Source organism: Drosophila bipectinata, chromosome 2R (assembly GCF_030179905.1).
Source record: "Drosophila bipectinata strain 14024-0381.07 chromosome 2R, DbipHiC1v2, whole genome shotgun sequence".
Lineage (NCBI taxonomy): Eukaryota > Metazoa > Arthropoda > Insecta > Diptera > Drosophilidae > Drosophila > Drosophila bipectinata.
In genome coordinates this window covers 7754446-7776533 of record NC_091737.1, presented here as the reverse complement: position 1 = coordinate 7776533, position 22088 = coordinate 7754446, and the positions used below count along the sequence as shown (strand labels likewise).

General features: G+C 42.9%; 1 protein-coding gene and 1 long non-coding RNA gene across 9 annotated transcripts; one reads left to right on the top strand and one right to left on the bottom strand.

Annotated features, from left to right (window-relative positions):
• Window positions 1–1260: 1260 nt before the first annotated feature.
• tn (tripartite motif containing protein thin) lies at window positions 1261–18980 on the bottom strand. Of its 7 annotated transcripts, none has more exons than XM_017251347.3 (11): window positions 18846–18980; window positions 16940–17075; window positions 15137–15279; window positions 13264–15081; window positions 10228–10904; window positions 6449–6727; window positions 4800–5594; window positions 2572–2731; window positions 1976–2116; window positions 1759–1835; window positions 1261–1700 (listed from the first exon to the last, which is right to left on the bottom strand). In XM_017251347.3, the coding sequence occupies exons 1-11, from the start codon at window positions 18978–18980 to the stop codon at window positions 1487–1489; spliced, it is 4575 nt and encodes a 1524-aa protein (XP_017106836.2). In that variant the 3' UTR covers window positions 1261–1486. The 7 variants fall into 7 exon arrangements, with proteins under 7 accessions (XP_017106836.2, XP_017106831.2, XP_017106832.2 ...); XM_017251342.3 differs by having other exon boundaries at window positions 13795–15081; XM_017251343.3 differs by having other exon boundaries at window positions 13831–15081.
• LOC138926172 (uncharacterized) lies at window positions 9066–20522 on the top strand. 2 transcript variants are annotated; one of them, XR_011442545.1, is made up of 2 exons: window positions 9066–9322; window positions 18652–20522. It is a non-coding gene; the product is annotated as an uncharacterized lncRNA (long non-coding RNA). The 2 variants fall into 2 exon arrangements; XR_011442546.1 differs by lacking the exon at window positions 18652–20522 and adding an exon at window positions 9492–12970.
• Window positions 20523–22088: the final 1566 nt, after the last annotated feature.

Here is a 22088-nt window from a genome sequence, read left to right as displayed (position 1 = left end):
ATCAAAGGTTAATTGCAAATTGTTGCAAATCAAAGAATTTTATTGGCGAGGTGGGGGGAAAGCCAGCGGTGGAACTCGCTACTTGAAGGGTGCCATAAGTTGTAGTAAGTAAGCCATAAACTTTCATCGCAACTCGAACGCACTCGCTTTAACACACACAGGGGCACACCGGGGCACCCTCATTGCCGCCCACACACTCACATGCATTTTAATCACATAAAACTCACTTATCCCGGCAACATTTTGCGTCATTTGTATGAGGCAAGTGTGGATGTGATAGAAGCCAGCGACGGATGTGAGCACTTTTGAGGAGTCTGGCATATTAACTAGAGTATAATGCCTGGGAGATGAAGCTCAGCACTTAGGCATAAAAACTGTGAAAAAGAGTTTAAACTTTTAAAGTTAATATATTTCAATAATAAACAAAAGTTAACCAATGGATTCTCTTCCTATAATCTATTTTGTAATTATTACGTTATCGCTTGACAAATTAATGGAATTACCCTCATAAAATGCAATGTGGACACAGCATACATGGCGTATACGCAATGTGCCTCATACCTGGCGTATACGCAATATTAAATAAACAGACCAGGCATATACGAAAATAATACTTCAATAAAATTTGAATTCATGAATTGATTTTAATATAGGCGAACATTTGATTTAAACTTGTATTCAAACTATTTATTCTGAAGGATTGAATTTATTTTTAAATTTAAAGCACCTTTTGTATCCAAAAGGGTATAAGCTATTCCTGATTTGAAATTAGTTGACTTCCTTCCCGTTCCATACGTTTTTTTAGCGCCAGCACTTTTTTGGGAGGAGGACGAGTACATAAATACATGGCGTATGCGCAACATTTGTCGGCAAACAAATTTATGCGGCAGCATATAAATCGTGTAACTGTAACTGTAGCTGGCACAGTTGCCGCTACTACCGAACAGGACACAGTTGTTGTGTTTGCAACACAGTTACACACGCCACACGCATCTGGCAACGGCAGCAGCGGCAGTGGTAGTGGCAACTTGCGGAGGCAAATAGTTTATGCGAAAAGCTGAGGCAAAAAAAAGTTTCCAATTTGCTGGCACAGAACATCTTAATTTAATAAAGTGCCCGGGGCGGCAGCAAATTTGGAAATTGTTGGTCTGAAGGCAGATAAATCTCAATTAGGGAATACTTGAATGCAGCAATAAACAGTTGGGCGCTAGGCCTCTTATATACTGAAAAGCCCAATATAGAGAGAAAAGAGCAGGCATATTTCACTCAAACTCTGACGAGTTTTCGCTTTTTTTTATTTAAAGGTTTCTTTTTTTTCGCTTTAGTTTAACAAAAAGTTTTCGATTTTTTTCTCAGCTTTTCTCTTGGTTAATTGGCAGAATTTCTGGGCGCAGAAATAGAGACAATAATTGCCTTGGCACTTCCGAACAAATAATAATTAATGACAAAATGAGATAATGCAATTGTTTTCTGAAGACTCCCTGAATCAGAAGACTTGGACGCGGTGATTCTCGCGGTCGCACACCAAAATGTTGCCGTTCGACATGATGGCCACGCCCTCGAGTCCTTTGAACTCCGAGTCGCCGGAGCCCCAGGAGCCGAAGGTCTTCAGGAAGCTGCCATCCGGATTGAAGATCTGTATGCGATTGTTGCCCGAATCGGCCACGAAAATATATCCCAGATCGTCCACGGCCACTCCGCTGAAGGAAATATTATTTGTGAATTATATTCCCGGCAAGGATAATTCGATTTGCTTACCGTGGAAACTTGAACTGGCCATCGTCGGATCCCTCGCCGCCTACCGTGGACAGCACCTTGCCATTGACGTCGAAAATCTGCGGAAAGGAAAAGAAGACCGGGTCAGATAAATTGCGAACGAATCTCGGCGGTGAGCATATTTTAATTAAAATTGTTCACATGGCCAGACAGGCATGAAAAGTGGGTGGGGCAGTAGATAGGTAGATTGGTGGCTCACCTGAATCCTGTGGTTATTCGAATCGGAAACAATCACACGATTCGTGTTCGATACGGCTATATAATGCGGATGCTCAAGTTGTCCCTCGCCACGGCCGCAGGTACCGAATTTGCCAACGAAGGAGCCATCGGATTGGAAAACCTGACGAATGCGAATATTCACGATATATAAGTTTACAAATTGAAATGGGCACAGGAGCTCTCGAAAGGATGGACAAGGGACCGTCCTTGCCAATGCATATACATATACTCCAGTTAAGCTCATGAAAATTTGCTGTTCTGGCATTTGCCAGGTGCCAGTGGGAGGCAGGGGGTTGTGTGCGCGCAGCTCAAGTGTGACAAATTGGGCAGGACTCGAGCCTTGCACCCACCAGCCCAGCCCCCCACCCGATCCACTGAATATATAAATATTTGCATGCAAATCGAGATTGAAGATGGAGGCAAACTGGAAAAGGTTGTGAATAGTGAGAGAGATTGAAGGTGGGCGATGGGTGGCTGGCGGTGGGTTGTCGGCGATGGGTGGTGGCAGGTGGTCGATGGGTGAGAGTGGACTGGAAAGCTGAAATGGAGACAGAACACCCTCAACCCGCTTCTCACCTGCACTCTGTGGTTCTCCTTATCGCACACGTAAATGAAGCCGAGTGCATCGGTTGTTACGCCCCAAGGATAATTGAATTTGCCATCTGCGGTGCCCTGCGAACCGAAGGCGCGCAGGAATCGTCCTTGGGGATCGAGCACTTGTATGCGATGATTGTATCTGTAAAATAAAAAACAAAAAGAAGTCTCAGTGTCACAGAAAACCATTTCAATCCATATTACACCTTCGATGTATAATACTTTTCCGTCATTCAAGTGCAGCTTAAATAAATACAGATTTTTCTCAAAAGAACATTTGTCTTGTGTGTTTTAAAAAAAAGTCCTTATTTGGATATCCTTTCTAATTCTTAAAAGTGCCCAAGTATTTATTAGTTTTTCAACTGGGTTTTTTTATATTCATTGTCCAAACTGAAGCAGTAGCCAAGTATTTTTCCGACTTAAAGTCCTGTTGCCAATTTATAGGGCCATTGAATCGACGGATTCCCGGTTAATTGCGAGCCGTAACGAAGAGAGATCTTATTACGGGTTCCCGAAAATAAAATAAAAACCTGCGAGGGTTGTCAACCAGAGCGCGACGCCTTGGAATGCGAAAAGGTGTCGGCCGTGGGTTTTCAGCCCGTGGCTGTGCGGATGGGTGTTGGGCTTAGCTCTAAGCCGCTTAACGTGCAAAATCAAAGTTGACTCCTACAATGAGCTGGCGGCCCCCTCCAGATCCGGGTGCTTAACGAGATTTTGCGTCAAACAATGACAGCACTCGTAAAAAGGTTACAGATAACATGTGCAGGAGCGCCAGAAACTCTCCGAAAAGCCGTCCGCTGGATGCCCTGGCCCAGCCCAGCCCGGGCAAGCCAAGCCCTGCCAAGTCTGGCACATGTTTCTCATTAACGCGGCTATTATGCGCTTAGCCCTGCCAATTAGAAGCCCGAGAAGCCAGGCCGGGAATTAATCATGCGCCTTTGTTTGCGCTTAATTAAAACGCAGACTGACCGCTGCCAGGAGCTCAGCCACTTGGAGATAAAATATCATTCCCGAAAGTGAATGCAATATCAATTTTGTGCTCCTATGGGATCTACTTAGGGTCTTCTGGAAGTCCCTAAGTTGGTTATGGAAGAGTTGTATCGAGTTATAAAGAAACATCGTTAATTTTAATGTAAGAAATAAAGCGCCTTTTCATTTGTTTAAAGAAAATTGTAAGGCAATGCTATAAGAGCGATCTACGAGCCTTACTGTCGACATTACTATTTTTATGAAACATATAATCTAGTCCATTAATAAGTGCTTATAATTTTAATAAAATTATCTATTGCAGCCCCAGTTTTATTATAAATTCTAGAAATCTTGGCAGATTTGGGAAACATAATCGGATGGAATTTTAGTTTTTGGATGGAATTAGCCAACACTAAAACATTGTACATAACGCGAATTCATGCCAGTACTTCTATCTTACCATAGTCTGATTCTCTGATTCTAGAACCCATTGAACTTATTTCTTTTAATTTCATTTTATTTTCTTATTTCTTACTTGTATATTTTTTTAAATGTCGCATAAATTTTATCTGCTTCTTGGTATCCTAATCTCAATCGAGGTGTTATTTTCTTGATACTTGATATTAATTTTATGTTGCATTTAATATTTTAACGCTCAATGTGAATTCAAACAGTACAAACATTTATGCCTCCTCGCTACAAACCCTGATCTGTGCGCATAATAAATATTTTCAAAAATTAAACAATTCATTTAAATATTTTAGAATTTAGAAATAAACAATTAAGCAATTGGATGCCTAGGATCAAGGAAATTATACGGAATCAAATTGACTTTTTTGCAAATATCTGTTAACCGTTTCTACCAGTAAAAAAATAAATGGGAAAGTTTAAATTGAAAATGAAGGTAAAATTAAGCGACATATCATTATTCTATCTTTGGATTTTTTGGATATTTCACGTCGATGGATTTTAAATCCTTCAATTTAAATAATTATGCGTTTGGTTCGAATATTTCTGATCACTTTCATTACATCAATCTATTTTTGTTAAATTAAACAGACATTTGATACAAAAAAAAACTCATTTTAATCATGAAACTAATAAAATGAAGGATGCACTTTTTAAATAAAATTTGTGTAGCATACTTTTTTGGAAATCGATGTCGTTCGCCTCGTAAGTTAAAAATGGTTTGTTAACATGATTATCTTAAATTTTATAATATGTTATAGAAGGTCACTCACCTATCGGCAATGATGTACTGGCCGATGCGATTGACGGCCACCCCGGCCAGGCAGTCGAACTCGCCCTCGCCGTTGCCGTACTCGCCGAACTCCTTGACGAAGATGCCATTGGAGTCGAAGACCTGCACCCGGTGGTTGCTGGAATCAGCCACCACGATGCTGTTGTCCGGGCCGACGGCCAAGCCGCGCGGCCACGTGAAGGATCCGGGCTCGCTCCCCCGGCCCCCCAGCTGGAACAGCTGCTGACGCTTGCGAAGGTATATCTGTTTAGGGATAGTACCTGCCGCTCCGGTTATACCGGCTGCTGCTGCTACCGTAGGGGACGTAGGGGAGCCTAGCCCGTTTTTTGACCCGTCATCATCGGAGGAGGCCAGTTCGTTGGCCTGCCGCAGAGGGAGACCCAGACTGAGGCGCCGCGACACGTCGCTGGCGGTGCTGCGTCCACTCCCGCTGCCGGCGCCACTGCCGCTGGTACCGCTGCCGTAGCCGTGCGCATGCGACGACGTCGACGACGACGCTCCCGTCGAGGAGGTGCCGGCGTGCGTGTCGCGTGCGCTGCCACTGCTCCCGGCAGAGTCCTTGCTGCTCTTGTTGCCGTACTTGTTCTTGAGGTAGCGCGCCCAAGAGCTAAGGGCCTCGCCGTCCTTGCTGTCCGTCGCGGAACTGCCGGCGCTCAGGCCGCCGGAGCGGGAGGAACCCGCACCCCCGCGGTCCGTGATCGGGGAGTTGTCGCGCGACTTAAGGGCGTGCGAGGAGCGGCTGCGGGAGAGGTCGCTGCTACCGTAGCCGCTGTACCTGCAAAGGAAACCAGAGGATTAGCCGGCAGGACCCATGGGTCATTGTTGGGTGGGCAATGGGTGGATGGGGCTATGAAGTTCTGGCTGATTTCGAAAGTCATGAGGCGCTGGCAAGCGGAACAAAGTGGCTATTGATTTAAATTTTAAATAGTTTAGGATTGTTTTCAACCATCTTTAAGATTTCTAACCCAGCACTAGGTTTCTGATAAATTTTTTGGCTATATATAGCTTGTAATTCAATAGAAAACCTTAAGAAATATTAAAAATTTTCCAATTACATCTTTGAATATAAATTCTTGATTCTAGTTTCAAATCTAATAGCCACTTTCTTCGCTTTTCTGATTTAAATGAGACGTGTGACTGAAAACTAATAAGAGAAAAGGGGGAAACTTCTTGACATGATGTCCAGTTAATTTCGGTTAATTTAAAAAACGCGTATAGTTTTTTTCATCTTTTTACCACAATTAATTGACTAATAAGAACCAATAAGAAATACAAATTAAAATAACCAAAAAAATTAATTCCAAAAAAGTTGAATTAGTGTAGAGTGCAACATAAACGAGAACGAAACGTGGCGAGAACGTTGGACGTGGCACGCACAGAAACTCAACTAAAAAATAATTAAAAACTATAGAAATTAAATATAAATTAAAGTTAAATTCGATAATTTTGGTAAAAAATTTCGGTGGGGGACAGCACACGCACAATTAAAGCGCCCAGCGCACCAAAAAAAATAACACTTTTATTTTTTTCGACGGGATATATACAGCCGATAACCTTTGAGTATTTACAGGGCGGGGGCTTCAGATAAGGGGGGTCTGAGATCAGATGGCTCACTGAAGGGGGGCGCACCTTGAGGCCAGGTAAGCGGACGGCGAGACGGTGGTGGGGGACACCGGCTCATCCAGGTCGTCGTCGTCGTTGCCAAATTGGTGGGAGGAGCGACTGCGCGCCAGCCGGGTGCGGCGCTCCTTCATTGCCAGATAACGGGATCTGCCCGTGCCGTAGCGACCGTCCGAGTCGTCGCCCGTTCCGGTGGCGTCCTCATCAAAGGAGGCGGTGGGCGTGGATAGCGAGGGTTGCGTTACAATGGCGCTGCTCTTGCTTTTGTTTAGAAAGCGGCTTGTGTAGCTGCAAAAATGTTGATTCGGTTCGGTTTTCGGTTTGGTTTGGCTTCATTTCTTTACACTTTACATTTTTTTTTAATAATTGATGTGTTTTTTTCTGTTTTTCTGTAGGTTATTTTTTATATGCCTGTGCTGTAGCTGTTGCTTTGTGTGTCTCGTTTTTCAATTTTCAAGCTAATCCCTTGCCCTGTGGACGACCACCGCTTAATTAACTAACTTTTAACTAGCTTAGGTCCGGGTCGGGTGTCGGCGTGTCGGGGTGTCGGCGTGTGTGGGGGTGTCTCATTTATTAGCCATTAAATTATATTAAAATACAAGGCGTGGCACAAAATATATAAAATACAACAAAGTGCTGCCACCAAAGAGCTGAGCTGAAAGTTTCTAATTAAATTCACATTTCGCATTATCGAAAGTTACACAAAGTAGTTGGGAAAAGTTCGGTTAAGTACGTGAAATTATGGTGCCGATTGGCGTCCTTACTGCTGTATCTGTGTAAGTGTCTTTGTGTGTCTCGGTGGGTGGTTCAGTGGTTGGGCGGGTTAAGTAACACGAAAGAGGAGGCAGAAGCAACAACTACTACAAAAGCCTTCAAAATACATAAAAATACAAAAAGCTCAAAAAGGGCGTAAATTTAATTCTTAAATCTAGGTGAGTTCATAAGTGCAAGCAAAAAATTCTGAAATAAAATCCAGGGAAGCAAAAGCAACAGGCAGTGTGGCAGTGAGGCAGGCAACACTTATTGCTGCTCTTTGAACTTACAAAAAAAACTTTTTAAAAAGTGTAATTACAACAAAAGCACAAGGTCAGTGCATGTGTGTTGTTCTGCTTTAATTATTAAAAAAATAAGTCCTTAATCAGTGGCAGTGATACTTTCGTTTGAGGCCTCGCCACTGCGATTCCCAGAACTTGAGTTATAAAATCTATGTCATTTAACTCCAAACTGAATATAACTATTATGAGATTTTACTATAACCTTACGAGGTTTAAGTTCTATAAAAAAAAATGCAGTTTAATGAAAAATTTTGTTTAAAAGAACAAAATAATAAGTCTTCCTTTAATTTGTATGGCTTTTGATTTTAATATAATACAAAATAAAGTTTAAATCATGTAGTTGAAAAGTACAACCATTCGATACCCCACTTTCGTGGAAGATGACTAAATGAAAGCCCCGATTAAATTCAAACCAGCTCTTGATGGGCAAACTTTATCAATACGCCACCATTAAAGCGCCAATTAAATGAGGATTAAAATTGGCAATAAAAGTAGGTTTCAGTCAGTTTTGCTTTTCAAATAGTCTCATTCATTTTGAAAACTATATATCCCAATTCAGGAAACTCTTTTGATGCCTTTAAGCTACAGATAATTACTGGCTGCCACAATTTCTACAGGACTTGGCAAACTGATAAAATTCAACTGAAAATTTATGCAACTGAAAGTGCGAGCTGTCTCCGCAAAGCATAAATTCAGCTCACTAAACAAATACCTTTAGTAAATACTCCGCGATAAACCGACTGTCTGACTGACTGATGAACTCTGAAATCGGAACCGGGAAGACTGGATCTATGCCTCTGCCAGATGGCAAATTATATGCCGGGAAAGGGCCTGATAACAGATACCAATTTATAGCATTTTGGAACGAAGGTACAAATGCGAATAAAATGGGGAATGGAAGTAGGCGCTTTTGGGGGGAGACTGGGCCTGTGCTGTAATTACATTACACTAGATTTGTTGCAAAGTGGAAAGGGTTGTTCAAGTTGTTCGGCATTTGTTGTCGTGCAAAAGTAAAATTAAAGAACTTTTTGTCGCCAAAGCACAAAGGAAAGTGGGTACGGGAAGGGAAAGGACATCGCAGTGTATTGAGCCCAGAGCGAGCCGCATTGATCCCTTTGAAAAGGGTATTGACAGAAGGACATAAGGACAGTTGGAAAACAGACAGAAAGCGTAGAAGTAAAGTTAATTTCCAGCCCTTTGAGTGGCTCTCTCTTTTTTTTTATTTTGTGAACCATTCACCATCATCACGGTTCTATTTGCCCATTGAAGGTGACTCCAAGTACTCCGGAATACGGCCAACTTGTTCAATTTTATTTCCAGAGAACATTCAAATATTTAATCAATAGGGTTAAGCTGTTAGACGGTGGAACATTCAACGTTATGGGTTAACAAACACAAACTGAAACTGAACTATGAGTATGAAATTGAATTGGATTCGAGACGATTCGGCCTGGGCGACTTATAGAATATTGTATTTGATATTGTATAGATAGAGTCGGGCTAGACATCGGCAAGACGTTTCGTTCGGTAGCGAGCCCGGCCGGGTCTGCTGATGTACGGGATGCTATAGGGCAGTGCACTGCAAAGATCAACAAATAGAAAACATTGTGTTTGTGTGTTTACCTATTTTGTTCGTGTGTGAGTGTCTTGGTGCTGTGTCTTAGTAGGTGTGAGAGCACTGGGTGCTATGTAAAGGTTATGAACTTGACAATTAGACGCCACACGAGGCGCATGAGCAACAAAGTGGCCAGTGCCAGGTTAATGCCAGCGCGGAGCACTTGCACAAAGCTAAATAGTAAATAGTAAAAGAGAGTTTTGTGAATCTAAAGTAAGTCTAATACATCGGGGTGTAGAAACCAAACCAAACCAAACGCAATTATTCATTAGGCATATCGATTAAAGCCACTCGGCAGTATTCATTAGGCATATCGATTAAAGCCACTCTGCAGTTGTGTGTGCATATTGTGTTCCTAATTAAAAATTTAAATTAATTGCAGGCACTGTTTTTTGCATGTAACTCAATTAGTGTGTGTGGCACGCAAACGAGGAAAACAAATTACCCCGCAGCCATATTTGACACATAATTTATAAATCTATATCGTATGCCATGCTCATCAGATACATATGTGCTTTTAGGCCCGTATCTTTTACCAACTGTATCTAATAAGCCTATGCACAGAGAAAAAAGTTTTTATAAGCATAAAAAATCTTTTTTGGTCAGTTATCATATTGACTTTATTGCCAATTAAGATAAAATTAAAGACCATTAAACAATTTTTGTGTTTTTTTTTCGAATAAAAAATACTCTCAACTTCAGTTATAGGTGATCATACTCTTTGAATCACAACTAAAGTTGTTTTTGAATTACAAATAATTTGCAAGGCATTTTAAGGCTTTTCCTTACAATAATATATAATTTCTACTTTAATTTGAATTTTTAAGAAAATTTCATGAGTTTTTCTTAGTCAAAGTTATGTTTTTTTATATTTATGTACTTTGAATACAATTTAAATGTTAGTTTTGGTGGCATTTAAATATAGTTTTAGGGGAAAATTATGGAAACTTTGAATATTTTATACTTTTTCTCTGTGCAGATAATCTCTTATATTTATTTTTCTATTATACGCCTAATTAGCCATGCAAATTAGTTCGGTTATAGAGAACCAGAAAAAATACACTCAAAAACGCTAGACCAAAATTTTGGAGCTGCGGGAAGGAAGGTTTTGGAAATACCTGCTGCCTGCTCCGCTGCCATAGCGGTCTTCGCTCTCGCTGGTGTGGTGGGGGGCTGGTACCGCCCGGGTGCGGGTGGTACTGCTGCTGCCATAGCCGCTGCTCGAGGGCGTGGCATAGCTGCTGCGTCCCGCCGTCGTGGAGCTGTCGTCCCGAGAGGCGCGGCGGGCCTCCAGGCGATCCCTGTACGAGGAGCTGGAGGAACCACTGGCCGCGGTGGTGGAACTAGTGGCACTACTTGGCGTGGATTTGGTGTTTGTGCTGCTGCTAGCCGCACTCGTCTTGGGCTTGCTCTCCGTCTCGGACTCGGATTCAGACTCGGAGCTGGTCTCCTCTTCGCTGCTGGAGCTGGACTCGGCCTTTTTCTTGTCCGCCGAGCCGTTCGAGCTTCCGGCATTGTTGTGCTGCGGCAGGAAACGGCTAACAAAAGGCTTCTTTTCAGGGGCCGCAGTAGTTTCCTTGGCGGTTGAATAGCGGGCTGAGCTGCCGGCCTTCTGCTGTTGCTGCGAGGTTGCGGTGCTGCTGCCACTGGGCGTGGCATTTGCCGAGGCGGTTGCCGCAGCCGCCGTGGCTGCCGCCGAGCTGGCCGAACTCTCCGTGGAGGCGCTGCTGTCGCTGCTTCCGGATCGCTGGGTCTTCTTCACGGCCGCCACCTGAGCGGAAACGGGTGGTTTCGACTGTTGGTAAAGTGTGGGTAGAGCATTGGGAGTTGCATCAAAATCTGTGGCTGTGGCGATGGCCGTCTTAGTTAGTTGAGTTGGGGGTTTGCCTCGAAACATAACGCAACGAAACGAGCAAGGAACGCAATGCAAATGCAAGGATATACAGAGAAATGCTAAGATGTATGTGTGTGGAAATGACGGTGTGGCAAAGGTTAAAGGTTGCTGTGGTGGAGCTGGGCTTTGAAGTTGGGGTCTTGGCGAAAACGATTTCTTGCAGCGTCTTTGGGAACAGTAACTCTTTAAAAATTTCGTACTAAACTATTTTTGTATCCTTCTAGAGTGCAGTATTATACCCAACAAATATCCTCTTCTCTGTTATTCCCATTTTTTTACAATTAAATATTAATAAATTCTTTTTGGAAGCTATAAAATTTACTTTATGCATTTAAAAAAATGGTTCCACCTCAATAAACTAGCAAATAAAGAACGTCAAACAAAGAGAAGGCGTCAATTACATCCTCAAGTAAACTCTAAAAGGACATCATGCATATTCCCGACAATAATAACTCGGGTCTGGCAAAGGACCCTTTTCAAGTTTTATGATATTTCATCAAGTTGCTTTGATGTTGCCCTAATTGATCGAACAACCTTTTCCTATTTCCATTTTCTAAATGCCAGCAGCAGGACAAATATGCAGCGCCCGTGCATATGTCACTACCACACACACACTCTCACTCGCACACAACACTATCACCCACACAGACACACGGTCGATGGGAACTGGAAACATTGTTAAACTGACGGAAACAGCCGCATCGCTGACAGTCGCATGATGGTGAAATACTCGCCATTGAACCCGGCTCTGTCTGGTATTTTTCAGGGGCGTAGGTGGGCACGGGGGGGCGTGCAACAATGTGTGAATACATAAGAGTGGTGTGAAGGGAGGGGAGGCGGGATGAGGAGCCAAAAACGAAAGAAAAATATACACAACAGAAATATTTACAGCGGACATCAGAAATTGCAAAACAACAAAACGGGCAAAGAAAAAACACAACAAACAAAAGATTGACAGAAAAAAAAGTATTGGAAACGATGAAGGAAAGCGACAGAGATACAGAGCGAGATAGAGTGATAGAATCATAGAGAAAATGTCGTATAGTTGATCGGGTTTTGTGGTTTATTCATCTCGACAGCAATGACCAAACAAATTTAGTAAGATTTAAGCAAATTAACATCACTACCACATCGTTTGTCCACTTTCAGTATATAAATAGATGTAAAGATTGATAGAAAGAGACAGACAGAGACACGGAGAGATAGAGAGAGAGATATGTAGAGAGAAAGAGAAAAGGAGAAACAAAAAGAATCGAAAGAAAATACTTGTTATTTTAGAATTTAAATGCATTTTGTAGTTTTTGGTTGCTTTATTGGTTGTAACTTGTTTTTGCAGTCTCTAACTAACGATAAGGTAAAAGATGTTAAGCTACTACATTAGAAAGTATATATATATAGGTATATATATCCATATATCGGTATATAAGTAATGAATGTCTACAATATTGTACAATTCTGATTTCTGATGTCCGAGTTTTGGGCCGAAACTTTGCTTTCTGTATTGTATTGTTGTTTTTTGCGGCCGGAGGGGAAAAAGGTTTTGACCCAAAACAGCATTAGGTTAAAGGCGCTCACAAGACAATAAACGTAAGTAAATAAAAATGAAAGAATAAAGAAACAATCGGGATAAAATAAAACAAAGAGACACGAACTTACAAAAATAAATGACATAAAAAACAGGATGGTAAAAATAAATATAAAACAAAACGGGGAAAAAAAGGGACAAATTTCGGGAGAATGCTTATTTCATTTGTTGGTTAGGTAAGATTAACGGTAAAAGTAACGGTAAACGGTGAACGATAACAGTTAACGGTTATTGGTTGCTCTCGTTTTCGGCTGATTTGGTTCGACAAATACAAAGAAACACTTACGGAGCGGAGGGGAAGTGTGAACGATGGAGCACAAATAAGAACGAAGCACACATGGCGTATACGTAATTATATATTTCTTTCGGCGGGATATTTATTTCGGTTTAAGGCAAAACATGGGTAAAATACTGAGCCAGCTTAGAGTGACAGCGAGTGCTAACTAAAGTCTTCTAACAACTGTATATTCTGTAATATCTGTTTTCTGGAACACAAACTATCCTACTAGACAAACCACAATTTTTAAGGCATATTCTGAAGAGTAATATTGAATTTTTTAGTTTTCTTCTTTACTTTGGATTGGCCCTCTTGCCCTCAAACATTGGCATTGATCTGTCGTGTCCCTTTCCTTGACCTTAATCTTCTTCCTCCTCATCTTCATCATCATCCGTGACCTCTTCTTCTATATACTCGTACTCGCTGCTCGATTCTTCCGCAGCTTCTTCCCTGGGTGCTGCCAACTCTTCCTTGGATTTTTGAGCTTCTTCTTCACTTTTTTGACTATCTTCTTCGGGATTTTCGGATATATTCTCTGAAGGACTTTCATCTACTTTGTGGTTAAGGTCACTTTCAGGCGGAAGTACATTTATCTCTGGAGGCGTTATTCTTTGAAGAGATTCTTCTTCCTTTGGCTGCTCAGTTTGTGCTGTTTCTCCCGATTCTTCTTCCCCCTCCCCTTCTTCTTCGCTTTCGGTGGCTGTTTCTTCTTCGTATTCAGAAGAGGATTCTTCCTCCTCTGTAACCTCGGAAGCCGACGAGGCATCCTGGCTAGCTTCCGGCACATCAAGATGGTCCTGTGGCCTTAGACCTGCCTCCTGTTCTACTTCACTTTCTTCAGACTCATCTGTATCTTCTTCCTCTTCTTCGCTGTCACTGCTTTCGCTGGCTAGGGCTTCTTCTTCTGTATTTGTCTCATTCACACTTACCTCGGCCCGCGTCGCGGATGCTGCACTGTTACGCACTGGAGACGCCGCCTGATTGGAGCTGCCGTCGCTGTCCTCGCCGCCGCGGTTCTTCAAGGCTGCCACGCGCTGGTCACCGGCAGTCTCCGCACTTCCGGAGGCACCAGATCCTGCACCGGACCCGGAGCCCGCTGCGTTCTTTCGCTTCTGGCGGGCCAGTTCCTCCTCGTCGGCGGCTGCTTGCTGGTTCTTCTGCTGCTGCCTTTGCATGGCCGTCTTTTGGGCCTGAATGGCCGCCTGAATCGCTGCCTGGGCTGCTGCCGCGCCATCGGACTTCTTCTCGGGTTTCTCCTTGCCAATGTCCGCCAAGCGCTGGACAACGCGGGCGCAGTCGCTCAAGCGGATAATGCCGCTGAGCTGGCCGCGGGACACATCTTCGCTGTCGAGGACACGGTCCTTTCGCTCCTTCAGCTCCTGCTGGCGCTGCTGTTGCTGCTGCTCCGAGTCGGAGTCGTCGTTCTGATGGGATCGCACAAAGCGGGAGCGGAAGCGCGAGGACTTGCCAGCCCTGCCCGAGGAACCATCGTTCTCATAGTCGTTCTCGTAGTCGTAGTCTCCACCCCGACCGTAGCGATCGTTGTTGGCATGGGTGGCACTGCGCTGCGGGCGTTCTCCGAACTTTCGGCCACCGAGGACAGGCTCGTCGTTGTAGCCGCCCCGCTCCTCCTGCTGTCGGAACTGGGTGGCCAAGCGGTGGTCGCTCTTGGACCGCATCAGGCCCGGTTGAAGGGCACTGGGCGGAGCCAGGTGAGAGCTGCTCACCGAGCCACCGCTAGGCGTCGAGTGCGGGGCAATGTTCAGATCCCCGAAGGTGGCCAGGTTCATCACCAACTGGTTCGGGTCAATCGACACCAGGAACCTCACCCTCCTACTGTAGTCATTGTTCTCGTACTCGAAGTGACGCAGGAACTCCACCGTCTTTAGGAATATCTCCTTGGTGTCCATTAGCTCGCAATCGTCCCACTCGACGGTCTCGTTCATGTACTTGTCCACAATGTCACAGTTGCTGCTGATATTGGTGATTTCCAGATCGAGATTCTCCTTCAGGGTGGTGAGGTTGCGCAGTTCCACGGCCAAGTAGCGATCGATCTCGCCCTTCAGCTGATCAGAGCGGTCCTTGATGGCCTTGGTGATCCTGCGGTAGATCTCGTCGATCTCCTCCGTTACGCTAATGGCGTTGGTCTGCAGGCTCAGTGTGTTCTTCTCGATAATGGCCAAAGAGTCCTGGAGACGGTGCAAGCTGCGACGAATCTGTAAATAAATATTTTATTAATCTCGGTCGGGGTCACCAATTGTGGTTTCTTACCTGTGAGTTAAATCGCGTAATCTCTCGCCTTAGAATGTCCATGTGGGCACTCTTGCAGTCCTCGCAGATTTTCTTCTCGCAATGCGCACAATGGGACAAGTAGGCCTTTTCCGAGCAGACACCGCATCGTTCCATAATTTGACCTGCAACGATGTCAAGGGGGGAGAGGGGGCAATTACTAATCACTGCTGGCAGCCAAATATACACTTCCAAATGGGCCTCACAAACGACTTCCTGGCCGGGTCGAGTTGAACAATAAAATGCCAGCAATGCCGACACCAGCAGCTCATCAATTTGCACTTTTGGCAACAATGTCATGCCACATGCCAAGTGGAGTAGTTGGAGAATGTCTGTTGCATTCACTAATGCGATTTCAAGAGCACGAAATCAACTGCACCTAAGCGGCTGTTATGCAGCTATGCACTGAGAACAATAAGGAGATTTTGTATGAATATCTACGGGGTATGAAAACTTGTTCATTTAAGAAAGTGAAACCATATGAAATCTAATTATTTCAAGTGTTTTAATCTCGAGTGCTGACAGACTTCAAGTATTTCCAGTGTATGTGTGTCACATCCTTTTGACTCGAGATCCTTTGGCTCGTTGTCGACGGGATGCTGATGCCTGCGCTGTGGCAATGCAAATAACGAGCCTCAGCAATGGGGCAACAATGCAAACATGGAGAAGATGTTGTCGTTACTAGTGCCGCCTCGGCTTCGGCAGAAGAAGCAGGAGCAGCAGTCACAGCTTGAAAAAGTAAACTTTTCTGCATCAATTGCTGGCATTGGCAATGCCTGATGAACACTGCTCAGCTGCTTTCACCGCTTTCTCCGCCCCAGCCGCCTGAGCTTGGCAATAAACTGGCAGGGGCACGGGCAGGGGAAAATATGTTGTGTGTGCCAATAGTTGGCTTCTGTATTTTCTCGTGTAATCATATGGAAAAGTGAATTTGCAAATTCCACATGAAAGTTGTACGAGTGCTCGTTGTCCCTGCTATATCCATAACACAAAAAGGATTCCTTTGTTTCGCACATTTGCATAGCTAAGGAGAATTTGTGTAGCTAGAAAAATTGAAGAGGTGCACTTGGAGAAAAAAGACAAACACCTAATAAGAGGCCTCCTGAGAAATACTTAATATGTGGATCTATCTAGGAAGGACTAGGATTCTGCCGTATTCTGTGGCTAATGAGTATGTAAACAGCTAGGGAAGATATCCTCTCTGTGTCTGAGATTTCGGAACGCTTCGTCTGCCTTATTAACTCGCTCTCGAACCTGATTGCAGCTCGAAAGTTGCAAGCCATTTGCATACCGTCCCCCTGCCAGAATTCACCCCAAAATAATTGCGTAGTCATCGGAGCTCAGGAGCCGGGTCCTGGGACAGGCCAAATGCAAATTGCTCAAAGGAAATCAATTTGGTTTTGCTTAGTTTTAATTGCTATCAGCTGGGGTCGAGTGGGGCCGTGACTTTTTAATTGGAAAGCCAAACATAATGGAAAAATGCTAGTTTTTGTGTTGGCATCACTGCATTCCTAAAATGCTGTTCGGTCTCCGTTTTTAATGGAATTTAATTAAAGTTACAGAAATGATTACAGGGCAATATTTTTATAAATAACATTTTTGCTTGCCTTTTGGCTTTGTGCCCTCAAAGAGTTTCGTTTTAATTGCACCGAAAATGCAACTTATTTTTGGCATGAATCGGAAAACGAAAAGTGCAGATTGCGAGTTGGAATTCATGGCAAATATTTCACAAACACGCTCAAAGGAAAAATGGAAATCAAACGAAATTGTAATCATTTTTTTTACCTGAAGTGGGATCGGGCAGTTCTCCGGTTATTTCGATGTGCAGCTCCAGGAATCTCTGCAGGGTGACGTTGGTGGGGAAGGCCTGCACGCCGTTGTAGGGTATCCGGTGTTCGGCACGGCATTCCGGGCACTTGACCTGCAAATCAAACAATCATTAGTTTAACCAGAATTAGTTCTCCCCGGGCGCTGAATTAATAATAATACGATTGCAACCGCTCAAGGCTAGACAGTTGAAACGACTTTGTTTTTGACACTTTTCTTTTAATAACATTTTCCGGCTTAAGGCCATTAGCAGCCATTGGATTAGTAATTAAACGATAACTGTACAAACTGATTGGCACTTAACTTGATTATGGTTTTAGAAACTATTAGGATTTAAACTATTAAGCTGTTCGCAACTTTAAAAACCTTTCACGTCAGGAAGACATCATGGAAAGGCATCTTGAGTGCGATTGAGTTGTTCTCCTGTCGGTTCGCAAATATTTCCACAAAGATCTATTTCATTTTGAGGACTTTATTTTCTGCACGACAGGTAATGCAACTTTCCCTCCTCCTCCTTACTCCCCTACGTTTCTGTATATATCATTTTTATTTCCCTTTTTACCTTAGTTTGGCCAACACAATGAAAATGCTTACCAATTATTTGCGTGGCACTGGCTGAAAGCCAAAACAGAATTTATAAATACACGCAGACACAGGCGTTCTCCGCTTCTGAGACTATAAGTAGCCCACCACACAGATACACACCATCACCCTGACGGCACTCTGATGGGTCCATGTTAGCCCACATATATGCCTTTCTATATAATTTTTCAACACGATATCTACGCAAATGCGCCGCGAGCCTCAAGATACACAGATAAATACAGCATTTTCGGGGGCGTCTTGTTGGGCGCCTTTTTGTTTTTCCTCTCATTTTATTTGGTTTCATTTCCCAAGCGAGATTTTCCTCACAGAGGCTAAGCAGCTACTACACTCGACTCGCAATATTTTTAATCTCATACAGTTATTACTGAGTATGATCATTTATAAAGATTATTGAGTGGAGAAAATATTATCCAATTAATTTTTAAATATTATTAGAAATTTTTATTAATTATTTTTCACAAAAATGTTAAATAAGTTCTATAAGTTGGGTGCACTTTTTTCAACAAAATTTATAGGAATATCTTCGAAATCATTTATCGTAAAAGTAGTGGCCTTAATTTCATTTAAATTCTATAAGCATACATACGTAGCTTTAATACATACGTATATATTACGATTTTTGATTCAAAACTGTGCAAAAATTCTATAAACAAATTCTGTGTCAATATTTTCATAAAATGAAAGAAAATTTATTGGGAAAATAACAATTAAAGTGAAATATCAGAAAACCAATTTCTTTTCTTTTGAGTAAATTTTGGAAGCAATATGTGCAATGAATTATAATACAAAATTGAATCAAAAAGTATAAATAGTTACAGCTCAAGGATAACTGAATCCATTAACAGAAATAAGTATTTAACCAATTTCTTAAACGTTTATATCTAGAAAGGTTTTCAATAAAATAATCTTAAAGTTATTTAATAAAGCTTTAATTAATGCTTATCACAGGTAATAATTAACTTTAACTTGAAACATTGTTTTTTTTTTTGTAAATTTCAAATGCTAAGCCCGATAGTTCTTTCCAAATAATGTCTCATGAAGCCTTTTCATTGTTATTCCTTCAGGATCTTATTTTGCCGAGTGTTAACCTGCGATGCATGACGTCCGGGGGCATTAACCAAATTGCCACACGCACGCCGCACAAAGAAAACCGGCTCCCGCTCCTGACTCTGCCCCTGCTCCTTTCCCGGCTACTGCTACTAACTTATATTTGCTACATAGCCCTGGCTGGCGGGATGATTAATGATGATCGCCTCACCTGTCGCCGCACGTAGTCCACCAGACCCTCCATGCAGGGCTCCATGCAGAAGGAGTGCTGGCATGGCAGCAGCTTCGGGATGCGGTACCTGTCCAGGCAGACGCAGCACGTCAGCAGCTGCTCAAATTGCTCCATGGCTCACTGAAATGGGAAACAGAAAATTAGAAGCCCGAGAGTCAAACACAAATATAGAATTCGAATCAGATGCAAAACAATCATTAGGCCTGATTCGATTATACCGCAGAAGCGCTGTCAATTTGATATTCATATCATTATAAATTCCGCCCGATTCCCGCCCAGTGCCACCCACTCTTAAGCTCATCATAAGACGACAGACAGGCAGTAAGCTCCGCCAACCGAAAAAGCCAAAATAAAAAAGGAAGGAAAAATCCGATTGCCACGAAATTCTTTCATTTGAATGAACACACAGCCAAACACACACAGGGAGGGCACCCAAGGACCCAAGACGGCAAAAGTCATACAATAAATTGACCATTTCGTCGTCGTAAGTCGCGAGCCGACTTCATTTGGCCTGGGTAAATACACTAAGCCACAAATCTGCTTATGGCTGCTTCATTAAAAGCGGCTCTGACAAGTTTATTTGGACGAGCCCCGAACCGTATTTGATATGCCTTCGTAGCTCCTGCTCCGAATCATTGTTGTAACAGGGAGAATGTGACTCTTTGAGGCCAGAAATCCTATATGTTTAGATTTTGTAGTAGGAACTGCAGTTTATGGAGAAATGTGATATTAACTTGCGTTTATCAAGTTTCTCAAACCTTAAACCTCAACCTCAAATATTTATAAACTTGTTGCAACATCATTTGAGAAGTTGCAATATATTCTGGCATTAATGGCAAAGGGAGCGCTGTCGCAGTTGGGATTTTAATAATAAAAGTGACACACATTTCGTATGAAGAGTGCTGTGCTGGCCGAGAATATTTCGGCTGATGCCCGCATATACAAGTATGAAGTATAAATATAAATACGATTTTTGGCTGACTGGCTGGCCGGCTGACTAGCTGGCTGGCTGGCGATATGCATCGCGTATACGCCGCGTGTGCCGTACCAGTGCGCACTTCCTGCCCGTAAATAAACACGGAATGTGGGAGGATACAGCCATGGCAGCGACGGTGAAAGCGGTCCATGGCTAATTGTCGGGTGCCTGTTTGCCATTATTGTCCCGCCAGCTCGCATAAATTTAAGCCATCAATTTAATGCGGCCAAAAGTTCACAGTGCTATCGCAAAACCAACCAAAAAACCAACGAAAAAAGCAAAATAAAGTGGATATTCTCGATGTATGGTATGCGAGCATATGCGAGTGAAGTGCAATTAACTGGAAAATGCGCTTAAAATCAAATTGAATAGAAATTTTGTCGCTGGCTCAAATTGTGCGTGCTGAATAGGGACGTTCGGGTATGAGCTGGAGTGTGTCCTTTAAAGGACGCCCATGTGTGTGCCAGAGCCTGTGCCTGTGTCTGTGTGTTTGCTGAATCTAATTTAGCCATTGCATTTGTGAATCGCTGCTGAAAGGATTAAAGTGAATAGCACAGCTTGCTGGGCAGCATAATGAAAACCACGGAAACCCGAAAAGTACCCTTCCGCTCCTCTGCTTTCAGTTAAATGTTGGTCCGGCTTTTTGGCCATGCTGGTTGGCAGTGAATGGAAGAAAGCGAGTTAGTTGGTTTCCATCCTGTCCTTGAATGCGTTCTGCGGCATTCGGTGAATAAAATTGCGAAATACCAAACCAATAACCCGTGTGAATCTTAAATGCATTCCAAATGCATCGAATGGGCCAGAAAATTGCAAACTGGAGCTGAAAATGCCAATTTCTAGTGGTTGTGATCGTTTAAATATACTTGCGAAGGCGAAGGCTAGAGCGTCTGATTTTCGCCAATATATAAACAGCTCTTTGTTTTCTTTCGAAAGCTAGATTGATGGCGACAGTTGTTCAATGTTTTGTTTACAGACACGGCGAAACGGCCAGAAAATAATTAACCTTGAGGGGGTTAAAATTAAGTCGCGTTATGTGACCACACGCAAGCCGGAAGAGCTAGTAAATGGTGAACAGGAAACGGAAATGCCTGAAACACACACCCAAACACTTGACCCTGAGCAAATTGGCAAGCCGTGGCACACAATGAGCTGCCAAAAAAATCAAAAATAAGTGAAACCCAAAAATGGGTCAAACTTTTAGCTGGGTGACGGAAAATCGTCAACGCAAAGTACTGAAAATTGAAATCAACACAAATAAATTGAAATGAATGCGATGAAATTTGGGTCACTGGCTGTCGCCACTAAACCGCAACGCGGGGGAGAAGCCCAACTCACCAATAGAAATGGGAAACTGTTTGGCAATCGTAGCTAGAGCTGCTGCTGTCAAAGCGCCACTCAAAGGCAATCATAAAATGCAATTGGTTTTTGGCAATGCGAGAATCCTTAAAACTTCGAAACCGAAACGTTTACAACTCGAGAGCGACCCGGGCACTTTTTTCAATATTTTTCATTAAATATGTACGCTTACGCTGCGGACTCAATCGATTTCCGTTCGCTTTATTTTACTTTGTTTCTATAAATCTATATCTGTACAATTCTCTATATATATTATAATGATTTTTTTCTTCTTTTTTTCCTGGGGGGGATTTAATTTTTATTTTAGTGGGCAACGCGCCTCGTAGAATTCGATTGGAAATGTAAAAAGCGACTGAGGGCAAGTGAAAATTGCCAAGCACATGAGCCAATGAGCCAACAAGCAAAACAAGAGCAGTCCATATTATTTTAAATATATACAATCGCGGCAGACTTCTCACTTTTCGGGCCCGCTCTCTTTTTTCGCTGTGTATCTTGCAGATACTTATTATGTATATCGCTGGCAGGCGAGAGCGAAACAAAACAAAATGCGCGATCGCAAGACAAACGCAAAAAATATTCTTGTGTATATTCTTGGTCTCTTGGGACGGTTCTGTGTGTGTGTTGTATCTACGTAGCAGGGTGCAGGCTGCAGGCCATTAATGAGATACAAAGATACAAATACTTTACACAGCATGTGGCTTGCAAATGAAGTTCTCACAAGGCGAATCGACGGCAACTTATTTGCTCATACCGGAGTCTTACCAAAATTTGTATTTACGGGTTGTGAATAGGTATATATAGATGTATAGATACTTTTCTGTATGTACGCACACTCTTTGACGTCATCAAATGAGCTTGTATTCCCATTTGGACGTACATCGGCATTTTCC